The sequence below is a fragment of the Zosterops lateralis genome, assembly GCF_965231275.1.
Source record: "Zosterops lateralis genome assembly, chromosome: 2".
In the NCBI taxonomy this organism is placed as follows: Eukaryota; Metazoa; Chordata; class Aves; order Passeriformes; family Zosteropidae; genus Zosterops; species Zosterops lateralis.
The window spans coordinates 18,914,149-18,935,151 of NC_139763.1; the positions used below are offsets into that span (position 1 = coordinate 18,914,149).

Consider the following 21,003-nt stretch of genomic DNA (forward strand, 5'->3'; position numbering starts at 1 on the left):
GCAACAAGTTGCTGAACTGTCACCTGTTCTGATGGGCTCTTCTATCCCTCGTACCACTGAACACCAGGACTGTCCAGTAACAGTAGTGGTTTGGAATATGACAGTAAAAGCTCTAGAGATAAACAGGTACTTTATCAATCTCAGACAGATGGTTACCTTTATTTTTTTTCTCATCTTCAGTAACTTTATTTGTTCTGGCTATGTATTCTTCTTTTAATTCAAGCTGATATCTAGAAACAAAAAGAATCATGTATTCCCAAGTGCATGCATGTACAGGCATTTGTGTTAATTCTATTCTTTCCCAAACTAAACTATAATCACACAATTATTTATTGACAAAAATAAGTATCACAGACCCACCAAAGTGGTTGGAAAGGGCCCTGCCAATCATCTCATTCAGTCACCTCCTCAAAAATCCAGACTACTGCCATCTGTACAGCAAGGCAGATGTGGCTCTTCCAAGCCAAGTCTTGAAAGCCTCAAAGGACATATATTCAACCATCTCTCAGGATGGTCTGTACCAATGCTGCACTACTCTCCCAGGATATTTTTTTCCTTATGTCCAAGCTAAATCTCCCAAGCCACAACTTCCAGCCCCTACTATATGAACTCAGAGGTCACATTTGAGAGTCCAACTCAAATGGACTAACCTGACTTTACAAAGCCCTTTCCAGTTTCTTCATGACTGTTTTGAACTGGAGAGCCCAAACCTGGACATGGCATTCCCAGCATAACCTTCCCTAGTAGCTTTCAAGGGACAATAAGTTCCCTCAGTCTGCTGGCCATGCTGCTTCTAATCTTACCCATCATACTCTTTTGCCTTATTTGTCAGGGCATGCTGCTGGCTCATAATCAAGCTGGCATTCACTGTAACTCATCCACCTCCTCTTCAGAAATGCAGCTCCCTAGTCAACTCCTTCTCCCCATTTACACAAACTCATAGGGCTATTCTGCCCCGAGCACTGAGCTTTGCAGTTTTCCTTGTTAAAATTCCTAAGATTTGCACTGGCATGATTCCTAACCTTGTCAAAATCTCCCTGAACTGAAACTCTGGCATTCATTGTGGAAATGATTCCTCTTAATTAAGCCTCATGTTCAAGGCCGAGGATACCCTGTGCCCATATCCAAATGAAGGAGTTGGACAATAAGGGCGCCAGAACTGGCCCCAAGGGTTCTCTGCACACCACCAGCCACCAGCCAGACACTGAGCACTGCCCAGGTACACCACTATTCATAGCCCACCAATTACCCAACAGTGCCATTCCACCGAACTGGAATTTACAGGAGCTAAGAAAACTCAGCATTCTACATGACTGGGACACAATTATAAATGGTTTCAGATATAGCCAAATCCATCCTCCTGCATTTCTGCAAATGGTCCAGACCACTCAGACCCTTCTCCCAAATATGGCATTTAATGTTTACTACAAAAATAAAAAAGACTGATTTGCTAGCAAGCATCACTACTTCTGTAAAATAAACAGTAGTTCTTTACTACTTTTCATCAATCATTTGGGACAAAAGGACATGGATCTTGTCTTTCTGAGCACCTGCAGCATGCCTTAAAATATTTTGTATGTTGATAAAATAAGCCAAGCAGCAGTTCTTAAACTGCTTTGCTTCCCCTCATGTACTGAAAGGACTTTGCAATCACTATTTGTAACTAACTGTAATAGACTAGATAAAATAAGATACCAAGGTAAGTCAATTAGTTGCATTTCATTGCTCTCTAACAAAACAATCAAATGCTGAGGGATTATTTTTACCAAAACCTACTATCAAAGTACTTGGGGACATTTCTCTTCTTCCTTTTACAAAGGAACATCTTTGCTTTTTAATTTAAAGACCTAAAACCACAGATAATACTGCTGACTGGCTTGCAATAAAAAGTAATGATACATGAGTCACTTGCTTAAAGTGCCTAACTGAGACAGGTTCATGGCATGCCAAGAGCGCTTGTCTCCACTGAAGTATCAAGGAACCCTTCAAGTGATGAAGGTACCACAAGGAAGTACAACAGTAAAGTTAGGACACACCCACTGCAACACCCAAAAGAAGTCACAGATGACTGCCAATTCCTTAAGACCAGGTCCAAGCAGAAAGTAACCAATAAGAGGGAGATCTATATCACAGAATCCCTCTTCAAAAATGGGAAGGGGTGAAGGTAAGAGCCATTTTGTCTGTACAATGGACTAGTATGTCTCTCATCCCTTTTCCAAGAAACTTATAACATCTCTTTAATGTTGATTTCCCCTTCATAACTCTTCTGCATTCATAAAATGGTCAGTTCTTTTAACTGTGGACAAAGAAAGTAACTTATACTGCTTCAGATCCTCTTATCTAAATATACAAAGTAATGTTAGATGTCCTTTTCCAGATATCAACACAGCATTTAAACTACAGCAATAATATAACCTATAACCAAAAGAGAATATTTCTATAGTAAACTTACTAGAAAATAGCTAAGCAGCAATGTAAAAGATTCAATCTGACTAAAACAAAAACGTAAGTTCACATTTTCAAAGTCTTTGCTTTACTATGCTTTTCAAAATAAATCCTATAGAATTTATTATTCTGTTTTCATAGGAAATATTATGTGTCCTATTAGTGATAAAAAAAAATACTTTAAGAGCTCTGTGTTCAGCCTTTGTTCATATGTCTCCTCTATGTTCTTCACAGCAACTTCACGACGCCGAAGTGCATCTTCTATAGCTTTATTTTTCTCCTCCTGAATTCTCTGGGTGCTGAAATATCCAGAAATGATCAGGTAAAAAGTCAAAGTTTTCGTCTGGGGTTTTGTTTCTTTTTCACAATAACATTTATAGACATCAAAGGGCAATGTGTCTGCTTGGAATACAGTAGCAATTTGAAACCATCATCATCAGACTCTGTCACTGCAGTTCATTAAGAATCTGGAGATGTGACACAAACTAAATTGCCCTATTTAAAATTCAGTACCAATCAATTATGAAGCTATCCCGGGTTAACCCTGTCTCAGTTTCCCACACCAGAAACACTTCAGAGGGAAGAGTGATGTGCATGCTATTCTATCAGCACCCTCTGCTGGGTTGATAAAAAACCCCAAGTTTTGGCTAGCAGGATATTCAGTTTGCTAGGAAAAACAGATGACAAAGTAACAATATTAAGTAGTATTGAAAGTCTGGCCAAAAATGGATTAGTTACTTTTTTAATTTAACTAAAGCAAACAGATCTTATTAAGGACAAATAATAAAAATGTCAACCCCAAAACATAGGACTAATGAGGCAAAATATTCATGTGAATATCTCATGAATGTTAGAGTTACATACTGTGTCATTTGTGGGTTGAGTTTTTTTAATTTAAGCACTTGAAAGTAAACATCTGGTTCCTCGCCTGCAAAGCAATGCTGAACTGTTTTGGTTGGATGAGGTGGTATAGAAAAAGCCCAGAAACATCTTTTTGTATAGGGTATCCCTGCTAATAGAGACAGTATACAATACTGCTCAAAATATAAACATAGCTTCTGGGATATATAATCTATTACAACATCACAGAAGCAGAAATATCTTGAGGCAAGTTCTGCAGAAGCATCATTTAGCATTGTACATATCCTTCAGCACTTACATTTCAAATGCCTCCATCCTTTGCTTCAGTTCTGCCTCCCTGGTCCTTATGGCTTCAATATCTTTCAACAGACTTTGTCTCTGAGCATACACTTCCTTTGCCTCTATCTGAATCACAAAACATTATCCTTAGTTTTACTTCACTGTAAAACTTCATTTACTGTTTAACACACTCCGACTCAAAAGGATCTTCCTTCAGGAACTGACTGATCTTACTCCCATAAATATTATTTATATAGTCATTACATGAAATAACATACAGAATCAATTTTAGAGTATATTTTCTTAATTCCTTTTCTACTTTCACTCAGACTAAAAATGTTTTAGATGGAGTCACTTCTGCCTATCAATAAACACCCTTTAAGAAATACCACTAACTAAAACTCAAGTAAAAGGAATTTTTTTAAAAAAAAATGCAGAATAAACATGTTTATACACTTGAATTTTTTGATAAAAAAGTTTTGTATGTTCTTCACAAAAATGTAGTTGAAGAAACAAATACCAAAATGCACTGATCAAACATGACTTAAAATTGAAACTGAGTAAACCAAGAGCCTTTCAGTTTTTGCAGTTTAATATATAAAACTCATAAAAAATTGTAAAAGGGATTCTCCAAGTGATGAACTTATCAACACCAAAACCCACATATCTTCCTATTAATAAAAGTGGCTTTTTTTGCCCTTGAGCACAAAATACTGTATGTCTTCTCCCCCCAAAAAAAAAGTTTAAGAAGAAAATTATGGCTTTGCCATATGGACCCTTATATCAACTTTGAAAGCCATGTGCATTTGACAGCACTGACAGATTCAGCTGCTGCTCCTGGTACAAAAAAATAGAGCAGTTTCTCAAGCCACATTTCCTAGACATAAAGTCATAGTGAAGAGTTAAATGATCTGACAGCTTTAAAGCAAACATACCTGAACTCTGTTAAAAGAATCCAAACTACCACACCCAGGTAAATGAAACATAAAATTTTCAGTGCGTGCAGAAGCTAACTAGAGAAATCAAATATTTATACATAATACTTGAGAGATATGTTGATCTAGTCATTGGTAGGGTTTTTTTAAGTTACTGAATCAATTTCATGCCCATGGAAGAAGACTGATAGCATAACATAGATGTTTTCCTGTCAGCTTCAAAGTACACAACCATGAAATAAATTCATGGCATGGTGATAAAATGTTTAATATTACAGTAACTTTATATAGAGACCTGCACAACTGCTTGTTAACCAATATGACATGTTCTCAGGGAAGAAAACAAGACAAACAAAACCATAAAAACCACACCAAAGTAAAAATACAGTTAGCATTTGTGGGAGACTATTGTTTGGACATGAAGGTCTACTGCAGATAGCAGGGAGGTGGCAAGGCAAACAGGCAACAGAAGAGCAAACAAACTATTCTTTCAAAAACTGAGAAGTAACAGCTTGAGATCGGGATAAGCAGTTGAGAACTACACACAAATTATTGTGTGCTGTGGTAACAGTTACTACCCTGGCAAAACACCAAGGGGTTCACAGCCCAGAGAAGTAATTCATCGACACAAAAGTATTCAAAGAAACTAAATGAGATGCTAGTTTACAGTAAAGATGGTGGTTATTCATAACATTCAATATATAAAAACAAATAGAAACAGCATATCTGTACCATACAAGTTATTTATTCCACCTAGGTTAGAATCTTCTCAGCAGCTAAAAGAACTTAAGAGTGTAACTAAAAGCTATACTCAACCTTCTGTGGAAAAAAACCCAGTGATTTGAATTCAGCAAAATTATTAAAACAGATTTAAAAGTATTTATTACATTTAGATCCCAGCTTGCAGGACTGTTCATTTTCAGCTATCTCTACTTAAAAGATGTTTAACCGTACTCATTCGTGCATTGCTAATTGCATCTTGCAGTTGCTATTTATAAGATCAAATGTGAATTCTAAGTTTTCCCTAATAAGCCAAGTAAAATCTGAAGGTAAATCTCCCAGAGATAAAAGTCTAAGCAACTCACTAAATCATTCTGCAACAGGAAAAACTGCAGAAATTTTTTTTAGGAGATTTTTTAGGAAAAAAAAAAATTGGAACTTTACCTCTTGTTGTTTTTGAAGCCTCTCAATAGCATTCTTTTCACGAGAAATCAAGGCTTCAGACTTTGCTTGATGCATCTTCTCTAACTCATGGCGCAGCTCAGAGATTTCTTTCTGGGTCTGCACTTTCTCCTCCATTTTAATCTTTGCTATTTCAACTTCTTTAAAATGTTCAAGCTTTTACATAAAGGAGGAAGAGAGGGTTAAATACGTCTGTCTTCAAATAAAAAAAAAGACAATTCCTCCTAACACAATTGAAAATTTCACCTTGAAATTCTTGTTAGGAAAAGATAAATTGATAATAATTAATTACCATGACAGAATCATAGGAGCACATGCTATCTGCATATCTAACATAGCTTTGATGTGTTTATCTGGCATCCCAAAGCAGATCTTACACTAAACTGTTAGCTTTAGACAAGAGCAGAACAGAAGGCTATGAAGAAAAATGCACTACAGAAGTGATACTCTGCTTGGAATAAAGGAATGGCCAGTCTGTTACTCCTCCTCTGACACTTGTCCCCTTCCCAAAGAATCACTTTTGACTAGTGATTCAAGAATTGGCAGAAACAGACCCACACCCTGAATTGTTCAGAAACCACAGGAATCCACCTAGACATAAAAAGAAGTGCCAGAAGTGTAAAAATAAAATGCAGAACACAACTTCATCTAAAGAGGGTTACAGAAAGAGCAGTCCCAATTCACTGCTTTCTAAGCACAACTGAAAAAAGGTAATTGCACACAAACAGGAAAGCAAAAATCCTGCAACTGCACAGAAGAATTGCTGGGAACATGACTCCATACAGTGTGTGAAGGACAATATATGTGAGAGCAAATGGGATTATAAAGAATTACAACAAAAATTTTGAAGAAAATGGAAAGCAAGCATACAAGACAAAAATGAGATGAAATACTGAGCAAAAGAATCAAAAGAGAATGAGAGCAAAATGGTGAGAAAAATTAAATAGTGGAAAAGGCACAGTAGGAATGTCTGATCAAGCAACTCAGGTCTGTGGGCACAAATTTTAGAAATATTAAAAAAAACAATGAGATAATATGGCATCACTTGTATATATACAAATTTGATTAGAAATGTTTTACAGTAATTCACATCATGTTACTAAGGAATTAATGTAAAGCTAATTGAATTTAGAAGAGATTTACATCTGATTAACATTCCCATGTCCTTTATTAAAACTGGTATATTTAAACTGATACAAACTTAACAACACACAAATTAACACGTTTTACATACTAAAAAAGAAAGAGCCAGCTGGGGAATAAAGACTAAATGACGTATGGAGTTAAAACAGAGGTTTACCTCTCCATCTTTCTACTTGTCTGGCTAAATAAATGATGACTACAATGAGTGCTTTTAAAAGTTTATTAGATTATTATATTATAATTTATTTTTATGATCTTGACAGAAATGAATGAGAAATATACTGAAATGAAATATAGTTGATTTTTTCTGTCCAAATCAACTGATGATCTTGACAGAAATTTATGGAAAAGCAAAAAGATATATTTAAATGAAATGCAATATATTCCCTCTGTTCCATTTTTCAGACAGAAGGATTATCAAAGGATTATGTGACAAAATTTTAATCTTACTTCCAAAATGAAGGAAAATTCTCTAGAAAGGCTGTCTTCAATTATAGGAAGAAAAAAATCAGAAATTATTCATGATACTGTCTATTATAACTTTAGAGTTTCTGTGCAATGCTTTGAAATAGAATTCAAACTCTCATCAGTATTAAAAATTAATTATCTGTCAAGCTACACAACAGCAATTCACACCTCAGTTGCTATGCACTATGGTGAAATTCAAGCATCAAAATCTTAACTGGGAAGGAAAATTAAAACTGTGGTATAGAGTAAACATTTCTCCATAAAACAAAATAATCAAATACAGATAAATTTTACCAAATGAAGACAGCCAGAGTAAGTAAATGTTTCGTTATAAATTAACATCAGAATAAAAAGCTTAACATTCTGTGCACATTTAACAGAAAAGGGAGATGACAAATATACATGTTATATCATCAAATTAACAATAGATATTGGATTAATCTAGCCTTTTGTCCTTTTTGTAACTAAGTATTAGATCTGTTTTTTAAATTTACCTTATGTGTTAAAAGTTTGCATGTGTAAAGTCAAAATCAACAAATGTCTCCCTCAAATTCATAAACCCGAGTTATACCTTTTGATGCATTTCTTCTTGAAGCTGCTTCTCTATTTCTTTTCTATATTCATTAAGTGTTACTTCTAAAGATTTGTATTTCTGATGCTGAGGATAGGAGTCTGCAAACTGTTCATCAATCAGCTGAAGCTTCTCAGCTACAAAAAAAGCAAGACAACCATCATAATTTAAAAAAACCTCACTGCAGTTACCTCACCAAAGATGGCAGGAACCTCTCTCTCTGCAGGACATTCCTCAGCTTATCCAAGCAGCACTATCCCAGAAAGACTTGTATGGCCCAAAAGCAGAGGCAGCACAGGAATGCCATTTATCTGCTTTATAAATACAAATAAACATAACATATACCTAGGAGGAGGTGTTTGGTTGTTTAAGCACTATTCGTGGTATTACATAGTCATTCATCCTCTTTACCATGCGTGGACAAGAATTTCCTTTTGTATGCAACTTTTAGCTTTTTGTATTCATATATCAGTAACAACGTGCATATTATACATTCAAGAACTCCCAATCTACGCCTAACTTGCTCATATGAAGAAGGCACACATTTACAATTCTGTTCTCCAAAACATATTTCAACATATAACATTTACAGTCCATGCTAAATGTCTAAGAAAACACACGAGTCATATAAAAAGAAAATCTCATCCTGATTTTACCTTATTTTAAGAAAATTTAGAAATTCCATGTTCTAGTGACATGACCTTTACTCATTACGACTTTAGGTTGCATTTGAGTAAGTAACAAAGTACCACCATTCATACAATTTGTATAAAGCCATACCATATACCAGTATGAAAATATCTGGGGTGACTTGCACAGGTTGCACTTACCAAGAGACTCTCTGTAAGGAGGCACTGAGGTGGTCTGAGTTTCTGTGTTCTGAGTTTCCCTGTTCAGATGATGTTCTGTAAGTCCAATTAAAATCTGCATAAGGAAACCTGGCAAGATCCAACAGAATAGTTAGTTCTGATCTCACACCAAAATGGAATTTGAGCCTGTCATTAACAAAGAAATTTTCAACGTACAAGAAAACCTATATGATTTACAGAAAGAACAAGTACTTTAGTAAAAATCAATACTAGTAAACAATTATGGTCTTATTATAAGCATAATCCAGTCCATCTCAGTCAGCAAAAGCTGTCCTTTTGCAACTTTTCCTCCCATCCATGTCTCTTGACTCCCAAAGCAAGTTAAGAGTGAAGATTATTAGTATTTAACTATGAGGCCTTCAGGCAACAGGGGTTTTTAAAGATCAAGTTCCTTTAGGTTATACAGTATAGTTAGGTTTTGCCATGCAGATATAAGAATTATTTCTTAAATAATACAATGGAAAGTCAATTAAATCTGTAACTAGTTTTTGCAGTATATTCTGCAAGCTTATACAGTGTTATAAAGACAACCCAAAACCTGAGTTTTCCAAAGTTAGTATGAAAAGCCTCCAAAGAGCATTATATTTAATACCTGATTACACATTTTTCTCAAATTTCTAATGTACAAGTAATTTATTTTGTAAGTGAATGTCAACAGTTAATCCACACCACAAATATGAGCTGGATAATCCTGAAACATAACATTCATCATACCGGTGTACTGCAAGTTTCAAAATCTGACTAAATCCATATTACTCCATATCAACACACACTCAAGGAATCTTATTTTTTATTGCTCACATCTTAATAAAAATAAAGCTAACACAATTATCCTTGTCTTCATCGCATGCAAACATTTTGTACCTTTATTTTCCTTCCGAGTTCCTGAAGTCTGTAAGAAAGAAAAGAAGTTTTAGCCAGTCTATTTTCATCACCACTGTAATTTAAGTTTATTTTCAAAATCAAAATAACTTTACCATTGATTTGTAAAGACTGGATTTTGGATTGATCCTCATAAATTGAAGAAGATCTTGCATAGTCCACAGCTTTGGGGAAAAAAAAGTTGGAAAAGGTTAACTAATTAATGTAATTTCAAGTACGTAAATGGCACTATTCTACAGTTGTAAATGTTTTCCACTTACAAAATATCTATTTGCTCCCTGTAAAATCATTTTCAGAGGCCTGCTGTTCTACATTTACTTATCTTCACTACTTAGACATGGAGCAGCCAGCATGTAGCTCCATTGTCAGCTGAAGCTGTGAAAAGAGTTTTGTTTTCTCCCCACCCTCAACAGGTGCTTGCTACTTTCCTTGTCACTTTTCTTGCTTTATCATCCAAATCGAATGAGCTCACTAACCCAAATGATGATTAACTACTCACCAGGTCAAAAAATGAATTCTCAGTTAGGAAAAACTTCACCCTATCACACGCTTACAGAGCAGGGAAGGCAAGGATTGCCCTTTTCAGCCACACTTCATAGTTAGAACAGCTTGAACTGACCAGGAACCACATTTTCAGGGAACTGAATAGCCAAAGAAGCTTTTATCAGGTTCAGTTCCCAAGTGCTCTGCCACACAGACAGATTGAGGCTGCACCTTTCCAGAACAGAATCATTAGCTTATTGCTAGTTTTAAGTATTCATGAAAATGACTCTGAATGATGGAATGTTTTGTGGAGATGAACAGAAGCTGTACTTTGCATTTTCTATCACAAAAAGAAGATTTTTCCAATTGTTAGAATATAACAACCCCCAGAGAACAAAGCTCCTAGACAGCATGGCATAGACAAAACACTGAACTTACCTTCTTCTTCTCCAATCCACTTTCTGGAAAGAAAACAGAAAGTGAATACTCATAGCCACATCTCTCTAGATGATCTGCCACCAAACTGTTGGAAGCAGTGGTCAAAAGTGAACTGTCTTCATTTGGAACCAGCTGTGGCTGAAGTTCTCCACTCAAAATTGGGTGCATTAGTTCATGGATTAGCTGGTTTCGGAGCTGTGTCTGATACAGAAAAAAACTCATTGTATTATCAGTTTACATGTGATTCAATGAGAGTTTTAATTTTTCAAAATCCACAGAGAGCCTTATTTTACTTGTACAACTACAAACAGAACAGGGCAGACTAATTTTGGCAAAATCTAGAACTGCACTACAAACACCCTGCCTTTCTTCAAAACTCTCTAATGGGTGAACTCTGACTTACCCTCAAAATGTATCAAATGTAATATTAAAAGGAAGTTCCCAGTGAAGAGCTCACATAAACACCAGTCTTGTACGCCCAGCTTCATTTTCAGATCACTGCTTTCCTATTTTCCTTCCCTTTGGCTTAAACAAAGCCTTCCTGATGTGGCCTCTGATGTCTCAGGTGCCCTTGGAACCCTCACTGGTCCTCTTTTGAGTCTCATATCAAGAAGCCACTCATACCATCACAAAAGTAGATGGCAAAACAAAATATTCAATGTCTTTAATAGCAATTATTTTGTAGGGAAGCAAAAGAGTGCTAACCAAAGAGACTTACAGGCACTAATAATAATTAAATGACATTTTAAAAATATATTCACATATGAGTGAGTTACAATAGAGAAAAAAAACTAACCTAAAATCAGAAGATCTCCCTTCTGTAAAAGGAAGAAATAATTATTTTCATTTTACAGTTATACTAATTGTTTATGCAAATGGTTTATAGGAAAAAATCATGACACAAATAGTGTTTTAAGCTTTCAGCATCAGGTATGCAACAGCAACACAACTGAATAAAGAGGCAGTGTGTTACCAAAAATGAAACAAAATAGTTAATGAAACTTAACAAAGCAAGATCATCAGACTAGCCTGGTATTTTAGCATGGTTTCCAAGAGAAATTAGGCTGACAACAACAAAATTACAGAACTACAAAATATCCTGAGTTGGAAAGGATCATTGACTCCAACTCTCAAACGCAACTGAAAAAAACCCTGGTTTTCTTATTAATTTCTGAACTTGTCCAGTTTCAACCAACTTATCAGAGATGATGTCTCAAAAACAACCAAGAACAGTGACCTCTTAAATGTCTTGTAGAAAAGTGAAGGTGGAAAGCACAGGGCTAAATCCCTATCCCTAGTACAGGAAAGAAAGTCAGAAATAACTTTCTAAACAAGTAAAACAAAGCAGAAAAATGGAGTTAAACAGGAAGTCATCTGATAGAATATTAGTTAAGTCAAATGAGAAATGGTTCAAGCATTGCAAGCTTGATATGGAAATCAGTAACACAGAAACAAATTGTCCTGAACAGGAACTTCTTAGCTATAGCATTATCAATATTCTTGAAATAATGATCTTGATTTTTTTTCCTAAGACATTGTCCTGAACGAGTACACGGGGACAAAACAGCTCAAATAGTTTAAAAAGAGAATTGTAGTATTTTAGAAGTGTTGCTCAGATAACATGCTTACTTATCATAGGTAAACAAATCCTGTAACCTGAGAGATCCTTTCCTATTTTACATTCTCATTTATTTTTCTCTCCCCTGTTTCTTTGTTCAAGCATGGGTATTTTCAAAGACCTAATACAGGCTTTCAACCTTCCTGAAAAACACTCCGAGGCCAAGGCATGATGAAAAGCCACCCTGTTTAGGGAGAACCTCGCATATGGGGGAAAAACCCCAAACACAACACACTTCACCCCAACCCCCCGTCCCCTCAAATACTAATTACGTTGTGGCAAAAATGATCCTTTGTGGAGAGACGCTTGTACTCGGCGTGGCTTTTAGGGCTGTCTCTGTTAAAGCCGCACAGAGGATCACAGCCAGCACCCGCTGAAAGCAAAGCACACCTTAAGTGTGTCCAGTACGCCTCGGCTCTTAAAAGTCTGATACAGCCTTTTCCGGAGCTCCTCCTGGGACAATGTCTCCCTTTCCACCGAAGCCATCCTGGCCTACAACACCGAAACACAAAGGGGCATCACTGATTTGCAGCTCGACCCTCAGCCGGGGAGACGCCGAGCCCTCCCGCCGGCCCCGCCTCCCTCAGCCCGCTCGGGCTGTTCCGGGCGGCCTCCCGCTACCCACGGGACACCCCGGGACACCGCGGGGCCGGAGCGGGGCCGGGGAGCGCGGCCGGGCACGGTGGGGCAGGGCAGGATAAGATAAGACAAGGCAGGGCAGGGCAAGGCCGGGCTGCGCGGCCGCTGGGGCGTCACGGAGGCGCCGGATGGGGCGGGGCAGGGGCGGGGCGGGGCAGGCGGCGCTTCCGGCGGCCGCGGCGGGGGCGGACGGGGCGCGGCGCAGGGTAGGCGGCGGGCCCGGCGGGGCCTGCGGGATGGGACCCTTCTCCTCCCCGCCTCCCTCTCCCCCTGTGCCGCGGGCTCCCCCGGGGATGTCAGCCCCGCAGGGTCCGGCCCTTCCCCGGGACAGGCCGGGGGGCGGCGGGACAGGGCGGGGCGGCCTTTCCAGGGCAGCCCTAGAGCGCCCGGGGAGGGAGCGGGGGGATTGTCCCCGGGCTGCCGCCCGCCTCCCTCCGCCCTGCCCCCTCTGCTGCCTGTGGGCAGCGCCCGGGGAGACGCCCGAGGGGTTCTCGGGGGCGGGTGCAGCGCTGTACGGCCTGGGATCGCTGTGACCAGGGGCTCCCGGGGAGTGAACCATCGGTGAGCAGGGCAGGAATTAGTTTGGGGTGCCTAGATTAACCTCCCGGTCCACTTTCCAAGGGTATTCTCCGGCTCCTCCAGAATCTGTCAGGCTGGCAGGGAACATCGGCATCTGGCCCAGCCTGCTCAAGCAAGGGTCGTCCTGGAGCGCAGGGCAAGGATTGTGTGCAGTTCTGGAGTAACTCCAGCCTCTCTGGGCAGTCTGTTAGTGCTCAGTCACACACAAGCAGATAAGTTCCTACTCGTGTCCAGGTGGAGCTGCCTGGGCATCAGTTTCTGCCCGTGGTTTCTCATCCTGGTGGCTGGCTGCTCCAAGAAGAGCTCGGCCCATCCTCTGGATGTCCATACCTAAATGGTTATCTCCCTTTAGCCTCGGGTAAATAGGAATGGGAGCACATTGGCTGACTTTAGGAGCTCTTCTATATGGATTAAGAGTTTGTATATAGACTCATCAGTATTTTTGTCTTTTCCTCTAAGGAGCGTTGTTTTGAAGAATGTCTGGAAGTTTCTACTTCGTGATAGTTGGTCATCATGATAATCCCATATTTGAAATGGAATTTCTGCCTCCTGGAAAAGTAGAGTCGAAGGTGTGTTTTTTTTCTCCCTGTGACACTCTGTGATTCTTTTATAATTTTACAGTGTATTAGAAGCATGACCAGCATGTTTTAAAAAGTAGTATCTACTGTTTTCTGTGGGGTTTTTAACAGAAATTTTGTCATAGGGGGTAGAACTCTGGATTTCCCGTCTCTTAAAAAATCTTTGCCAGATTATACTAGTTCTTCACAAAACACAGCTTCCTTAAATATTCCCTGCTGTATGTTACAGAATATGTATCTTAGTTTTGTTTTGGTTATTTCTCTTACTGTGCAAAGGTTTTATAATAGCTGTTCATTGTTTAATACCACTTACTTTTAAGACATTTATATACAGTAATAAAGTAAGAAACATAAATTTGAAAGCTGTATTCAGCCCTTTATTCTTTATATTATAAAATACCTATTTTTTTAAATCATCTTCATTAATCATACTTGCTTTTAAGTAAGGAAAACTAAAAACTTATATTGATAAATAAAGAATTTGAAAATGTGAGAAATGTAATACTACTCAATAAGCAGTGTTTCCAGTAGGAAAAGAACAAATCTATCAATAAGTGACATTATATCAAAGGAAAAATAGACTTCAATATAAAAGTGCATGGATCTCTGAGTGTATCCAAAAATGGAGGTATATGCTGTCACTGATTGGAACTGCATGGCATCATCTGAGTTTTGATGTCTTGTCCCATAAAAGATCATAAATAAGGCTTCTCAGACTAGACTTTGTGTGAGGATGTGTAAAAGCTGATTTGAGGGAAAAACTGAGAGGTGAGAGTAGCAGTAACAGTATCCTGTTACTATGAGAAACAGTACAAAACTACTTATTTTTCCAGTCTAATAAAAGCTTCCAGTGTGGTTTTGTCCTATATCTCTTCTTGGCAGATGTCCTCTGGTGTTCTAGATTGTCTACAAAATACACGGGCCAAACACTGTGATCACTGTCGTGTTTATTATAGGAAGAGATGCGATTTACGTCTGCAGGCATATATTTAATACTAGTTGTAGGATGTTTGCCTGCGCTAGGTGTTAGAAAAAAGAAGACCCAAAACCAATAAAACAATCCTGTTTCTAGGTAAACAACATGAGAAAAACGGTATCTTTAGGTGATTTTATCTGCATACCTGCCTTCTGTATCTCTGCTTTCCCCATCTGTCCCCCAGCTTTTATACATTGTAACCTATGGGTCAGTTTCTGCCAAATTTCACTGAAATGTTATAGTCGAGAAAATGCTACATTTTATGTATGCTATGTAAATATCACAAAAACAGATGTTTAAAAAGAAGAGAAAATTACATATGAGGGCCTCTATTGTGGAATAAGTTAAAGGTCGGAGTTTGCCCATCAGTAAACAAAAGAATTCATGCTTGAGTTCATTCCTGAAATGTAATACAGGCTTTGCTGATTTTGTTGCTCTCAGGACTGGTTTTGTGATGATCTTTTTATTATGAACTCTTTTATTCCTCTAAACCAAATATTATGACAACATACACTAGCTTCATTAAATTACAGGATGGCACATGTGACAGAAAAGCAGGGTATATGTAACACTATGTAACTTGAACACCGGTTCTTTAGCAACTTGAGCAAATTATTGTTTATATTTCATTCCTTTCACTGAATTACTAATCTGCTGTCTTATGGAAATGCATTAGGATGATCATCGCCATCTCAACCAGTTCATTGCCCACGCTGCTCTTGACCTCGTGGATGAGAACATGTGGCTTTCCAACAACATGTATTTGAAGACTGTGGACAAGTTTAACGAATGGTTTGTTTCTGCTTTTGTCACAGCTGGACATATCCTTCCCTATTCTCTTTCCTTATGTTTATATAAGCAAAGCCTTTTCCCAGAAAAAGGCAAGTTAGATAAAGTGAGTTTGGAACAGATTTCTCTGGCTATTTGCTATTATTGTTAGAGTCATCAGCTTCAGGAAGAACTATATTGGGAGGCACAACAGCTGGGAACAGTTGGAAGAGTGGATTTTACCTTTGTAGGAGCCAAAATGCCAAAATAGCATAATGAAATGTGGTGCTCACATGGAGTAAAGAGGTATGAGGGGCTCTGAGCAGGCTTGTATGATTGTTCCCACCCTTTTGACCATGCTGCAGAGAAGTGGCAGTGAACATGGCACTTGTCAGTCACTCCAGCGGTGAAAATGATACTATGTACAGGTAGTCCTAGAAGTGTTTGTTGTGAAACATTTGTTACACGTAGCAAGTAACATTGAATGGTATTTTAACTTTGCATATGGCAGAGGTGCAAGACCATCACCGGCATTCAAAATTATATTGTTTTAAAAAGAACAACCTTGGATTGAGAGGTGATGCTCTTCAAACAGGGGGATGTTAAAATATAAAGGTAATGCTTTCCAGATTTCATTGCTTCAATTACTTCTTTAAATGCTTCCTCCTATGAGTCACTGCTATTTCATGTACAGCTAAACATTTTAGGTATATGTTTAATTAGGTGTAAATGCTCATTTCAGGATAATGTCTCTTTTCTTTGTGAAAGTTTTATTCTCCTTAATTACTGCACATATGAGATTTTTAATGCTTCATGATGTAAGGCAAGAAGATGGAATTAAGAACTTCTTTACTGATGTATATGAGTTGTATATAAAGGTAAGAATTCTTTTATGGTCTTGCACTGCTTTTAAGTGTGTTCTGTTCTTCATGCTCAGGCACAGCTGTATTAGGATGTTTTCTGCTGGGGGCCTGTGTAAGTGCCCCTGCAGTCCACATCAGCCAGAGCTGGTAACATGTGACACAAAGGCTGTATTTTCCATTAAACAGAATAGATTTTTTTTAAATTGTTATAAGCTGTGCTCTCTTAAACTTCTTCACTTTAGTCCAGTGATATTTTGTAGAATAGATAAAAATGGTTTGGGTAGGAAGGGACCTTAAAAACCATCTAGTTACAACTTCCCTGCCATGGGCAGGGACACTTTCTGCTAGACCAGATTGGTCAAAGCCTCATCCAACCTGGCCTTGAACACCTCCAGGGGTGAAGCATCAACAGCTTCTCTGGGCAGCAGAGAACTTGTGGGGCAACTTCTTGTGATGCATTTTGTGGTAGTCTGGTGTCATTAATGATGATAATGAAGGGACTGTTCTACAGAGCCTGGTAGCTTTGCTCTCAGAACACACAGCCCTTGTTCTCAAATCCTGGTGGGTATTTCCACTAGATGGGGTCATGGGAAACAGTCATGGGAAGCACCACCATCTCAGCCTCCCATGGGCACTCAAATGATCCTAATTTCCATTGGTGTGATGGGTTTGTTCTGAGGAGCTGGTGCTAGGGAATGGCTCTGCACATGTATGGGGAGAATGCAAGGGCCTGGAAAGCAAGGACTGTTTAGGAGGTCTGTGCTCTTAGTGGCACTAAATAGGCTGAAAGTTAATAGTAGATGTCACCTGAAGTGACATTTTCCATGGCTGGGCAATGTGCTTACCAATGGGTTTTTCTTCTTTCCCCAGTTTGCAATGAATCCATTTTATGAACTCAATACTCCTATTCGATCCACTGCCTTTGAAAGGAAAGTCCAGTTCCTTGGGAAGAAACACCTTTTGAGCTAAATAAATAAATTTCCTGAGTGAGTGCTTTTCCCCTACTTTCCTGATTGTTTGAACTGTACTTCGTCTGGTTAGTCCCCTGCATATTTTATATTCATCTGCTGAAGACTGACTAAATGGATGCTGAAGCAGCTTTTTCTTTTGCTGATATAGATAAGAACAGCCAAGCTTCTCTGGTTAAAAATGTGTTTCTCAAGAAGTTTCCTTTTATGTGGTATGAAAGCAAAGTTTTAAACTGTCAGAAGCTGCAGAGGTACAAAAGAAGAAACTGAGACATTATGTGTTAATGCATATGCAAAGTGTAAGACTCTGACATAGGGTAGGAGGAAATGAGAACAGTCATCTGGTTTAATATGAGCAAAAGGGAATTCTTGACTGTTTGGCCTAAGTGCTTAATTTTATTACAAACTTTCCTACTTGTATTCCTTCAGTAGAGAACTCACTCTGCAGACTAACCAGACTAACATTACACTTTGTGGTAGTAAATCAAGCCTCTATTTATTAATGTGTAATTGTATGTATATAAAGTGCTCAATAAAAAAATGGATAGATCAGAAGAGCTGTCTCCAGTACATCAAGAAATTTTGAGGAAAACCCCTCAAGTTTAAAAATGCGTAATTTCAAATTTTCTGTGTATTTAGTGCAATACACATTTAGCTTCAGTGTTGCATCACTGAATGAAGTAGACCAGAACAGCAAGATCTGCCCTGACATTAAATCTAATTCACACATGAAAAAAATCCCCAAATAAATTTAAGTGTTTAAACCCATTTTTTTTTCCATTACTTCTGTAACTGCAAAAACTTTCTTTTTGTAAATAAATTTAGAGGAGGATCTTTGAACCATGAAACTGTATTTGTTGAGGTTTCAGAAAGGCATCATTTGGCCTGTCTGGCGTCTATTCCATTGTAAATGTTTTAGGAACCATTTTGCAGAACTTATCATTCCAAACCAATAATTTTTAAACAGATCATTTGGCATATATGTACCTAATACTTTGCTTGGGTTTACAGTCTTAAGTATTCTGTTCCTTTTTGCAGCAAATCTGTATGAGCTATCTTCTTGTACTTTTTTTTTAATGTCTGAAAAGTAATTTCCAAAGGAAGTGGCATGCTGTTCTAAGAAGTATTTTGCACAGTCTGTATAATTAAGGGGACCACATGTGTATGTGCTATAAATGTATAGTCAATCATTATTTCTCCACTTACTGCTGTCACTGTAAAATATTCCATGAGAAAAAATAACATGATAAAGTGGTTGCAGTATTTACCTTAAATAAAACATGAAACAATGTAGTATGGATGCCTCTTAAGTATACTTGAAGTGATTTAGAAGAAAACCAGGTAACCACAGTACCTGGTGGGGGGGCCAGTGAAGATGGGAATACTTGTCTTTGCAATGTTATTGCATACAAACTGCATTGCACAGCACTTTGATAATGTCTTGGAACTTTTTTTTTTTCTGTATACATGGAAATAACAGAAACACACTTGAGGTAAAACATTCTTGATCATATGATAAGGAGCCACTGAGCTGCAGTTATTTTCTGTCTCCTCCCCTGTAGCACGAAGGCTGGAAAAATACCAACAGTTAAGATTCACTGAGGAAATACTTAAACAATCGTATACTTAGCAGAAAGAAAAGGCTTGGCATATATGAAGGATTAGTGCTAACAGTTTCTACCACTTTTAGAAGCTACATTTTTTATAATTGCATTTGCTGCTGCAGTAGCACATTAAGTAAAATGAAAGCATTTTCTCTCTTGCCTGATTGTTGAAGGCAATAGCCAAATGGTGCCTGTTCTTATGCCTCCCCTACATCCTTCCCTCTTTCCTCTGAATATAGGAATTGCAGATGGTCCACCTAGGCTTTATGAAAACAGACTTTTACTGGACAGGAATGGAAGAATTATGTCCTAACTCATCACCTTTGTCATAGTTTGTGGTTCAGGAACATTGTCTTGTGACAGAACTCTGAATGCCTTGGTGAAGTAGCTCCAAGTTCTCATGGACATGGACAAACACTTCTTTATGCTTTAGTTTGTGACTCTTCACAGTCAGCTGAAGTGAGGGGTGAAAATTACCTTGTGGTCAACTAAAGTCACCTATCTGCTCTAGGTCTGAAGGCTGCACTTCCAGCATGCTTCAGTGAACAGTTTCTCAGTGAAGAAACACCTCCTTTGCAAGGATTATGTTCCTACCCTCTCAGGGGCTTAAGAATTCAAAACAAAGTCTGTTGCACTATGAGAAAACAGAAATAATCTGCATTATGCAGTAAAGGCAATAAAAAGTTTTGACTTAAAGGAACTAGAATTACCCTAAGTCATTCAAAAATCAAGCATAAGGAGATGAGAACATTAGCACAAGCTAACATGAATAAACCTTAGTAAATCTGGGCTGGAAATGCAACTCAGAGTCCACTTTCTACAAGGTTCTATTACTGTTCAGATAACCTGTCAGGTGACTTAAAGTAAGATCCATTTGAGGTATGGAGCAGCTGTTAAAGCACCTTAGGTAAGCATTGATACAGTGTGCTGTGACATGAACTATCAGCTGTCCTAGATAGCTGCTTCTGCTCCTCCCACTTTGCTCTCTAACAAGCAGCTTTCAGCAGTCCCACCAACCTGCCACAAGAGTAGTTTTTTTTCTCCTCATTTTAAAGGATGCTTGGAACTTTGCATACATGTTACACAGTATACTCTCTCAATCCTACAAAGCTCCAAATACTGCTAAATAGTGTAATATTTGAGGTGTGTTAGCTCTTGAAACAAATCAGTGAATTGAAACATAAGCCACAAACGCCTACCTTACATCCATATGGAATGATACCTAGCTTTACAAAGTACAGAAATTAATGTGTGTTATTAAGCATTATGCTTTTATACCTGTCACCTATAACTGCTTGTCAGAAGGTTTTTGATTCTGTAGGCACGCTGTAGTTTCTTTCTGAGACCAATTCCAGACATAAACCTAATTCCTATATTGTCTTATTTACTACAGCATGTACATGCCTTTTTATCTTTACTTTTGTGATTAGTGTACAGTTGTGGTACAGCAGTTCCCAGGGCATGAGTAATACACTTCTATGGCATTATGTTTTAACTTTATTAAATCTACTTCTCAGATGGAAGCTTGGTAACCATGATGTTAAATGGAAAGAGAACAGATGGGAAAACACAGATGCCTGGGCACAAGAAAGACCACAGTGGTTCTCATTCTTCATTTTTTCCTTTTAGCAATCTTACTTGAATGGTATCTATAGTATCTTCAGTTCCTGTTTTGTTTGAACCTTAATCTCTGCTAAAATGAATGTTAAAGGAAGCTTTAGGTAGTAAGGTAGTAGTTTTACAACAATTTTATGTCACTAGCTTAGTAGCCCCTAACACAACCAATCTTTATTTCTAAAGATTCTGCTCTCTCATCCTAAGATTAAGAAGGATTTAGCTAAGATTTTTTTTCAT

General features: G+C 38.0%; 2 protein-coding genes across 6 annotated transcripts in view; one reads left to right on the top strand and one right to left on the bottom strand.

Moving 5' to 3' along the window:
- Positions 1–12,831, bottom strand: part of OFD1 (OFD1 centriole and centriolar satellite protein) — a gene marked incomplete at its 3' end in the record, with an annotated part of 32,094 nt that extends 19,263 nt beyond the window's left edge. For 3 of the 5 annotated variants that reach the window (XM_083885240.1, XM_083885243.1, XM_083885242.1), the window contains exons 1-10: positions 12,565–12,831; positions 10,557–10,757; positions 9,731–9,799; positions 9,618–9,645; positions 8,715–8,822; positions 7,885–8,021; positions 5,685–5,858; positions 3,605–3,711; positions 2,625–2,744; positions 157–230 (exon numbers count right to left, since the gene is read on the bottom strand). In XM_083885240.1, coding sequence (XP_083741366.1) covers positions 157–230; positions 2,625–2,744; positions 3,605–3,711; positions 5,685–5,858; positions 7,885–8,021; positions 8,715–8,822; positions 9,618–9,645; positions 9,731–9,799; positions 10,557–10,757; positions 12,565–12,660 — 1,114 coding nt within the window. In that variant the 5' untranslated portion in view covers positions 12,661–12,831. Of the gene's footprint in view, positions 1–156; positions 231–2,624; positions 2,745–3,604; positions 3,712–5,684; positions 5,859–7,884; positions 8,022–8,714; positions 8,823–9,617; positions 9,646–9,730; positions 9,800–10,556; positions 10,758–11,352; positions 11,375–12,564 lie in introns of all 5 variants that reach the window. The other 2 variants (XM_083885244.1, XM_083885241.1) reach the window with 2 other exon arrangements.
- Positions 12,832–12,965: 134 nt separating this feature from the next.
- Positions 12,966–18,841, top strand: TRAPPC2 (trafficking protein particle complex subunit 2). Its single transcript, XM_083885231.1, has 5 exons — positions 12,966–13,019; positions 13,852–13,961; positions 15,623–15,765; positions 16,505–16,592; positions 17,448–18,841. The coding sequence occupies exons 2-5, from the start codon at positions 13,869–13,871 to the stop codon at positions 17,544–17,546; spliced, it is 423 nt and encodes a 140-aa protein (XP_083741357.1). The 5' UTR covers positions 12,966–13,019; positions 13,852–13,868; the 3' UTR covers positions 17,547–18,841.
- Positions 18,842–21,003: the final 2,162 nt, after the last annotated feature.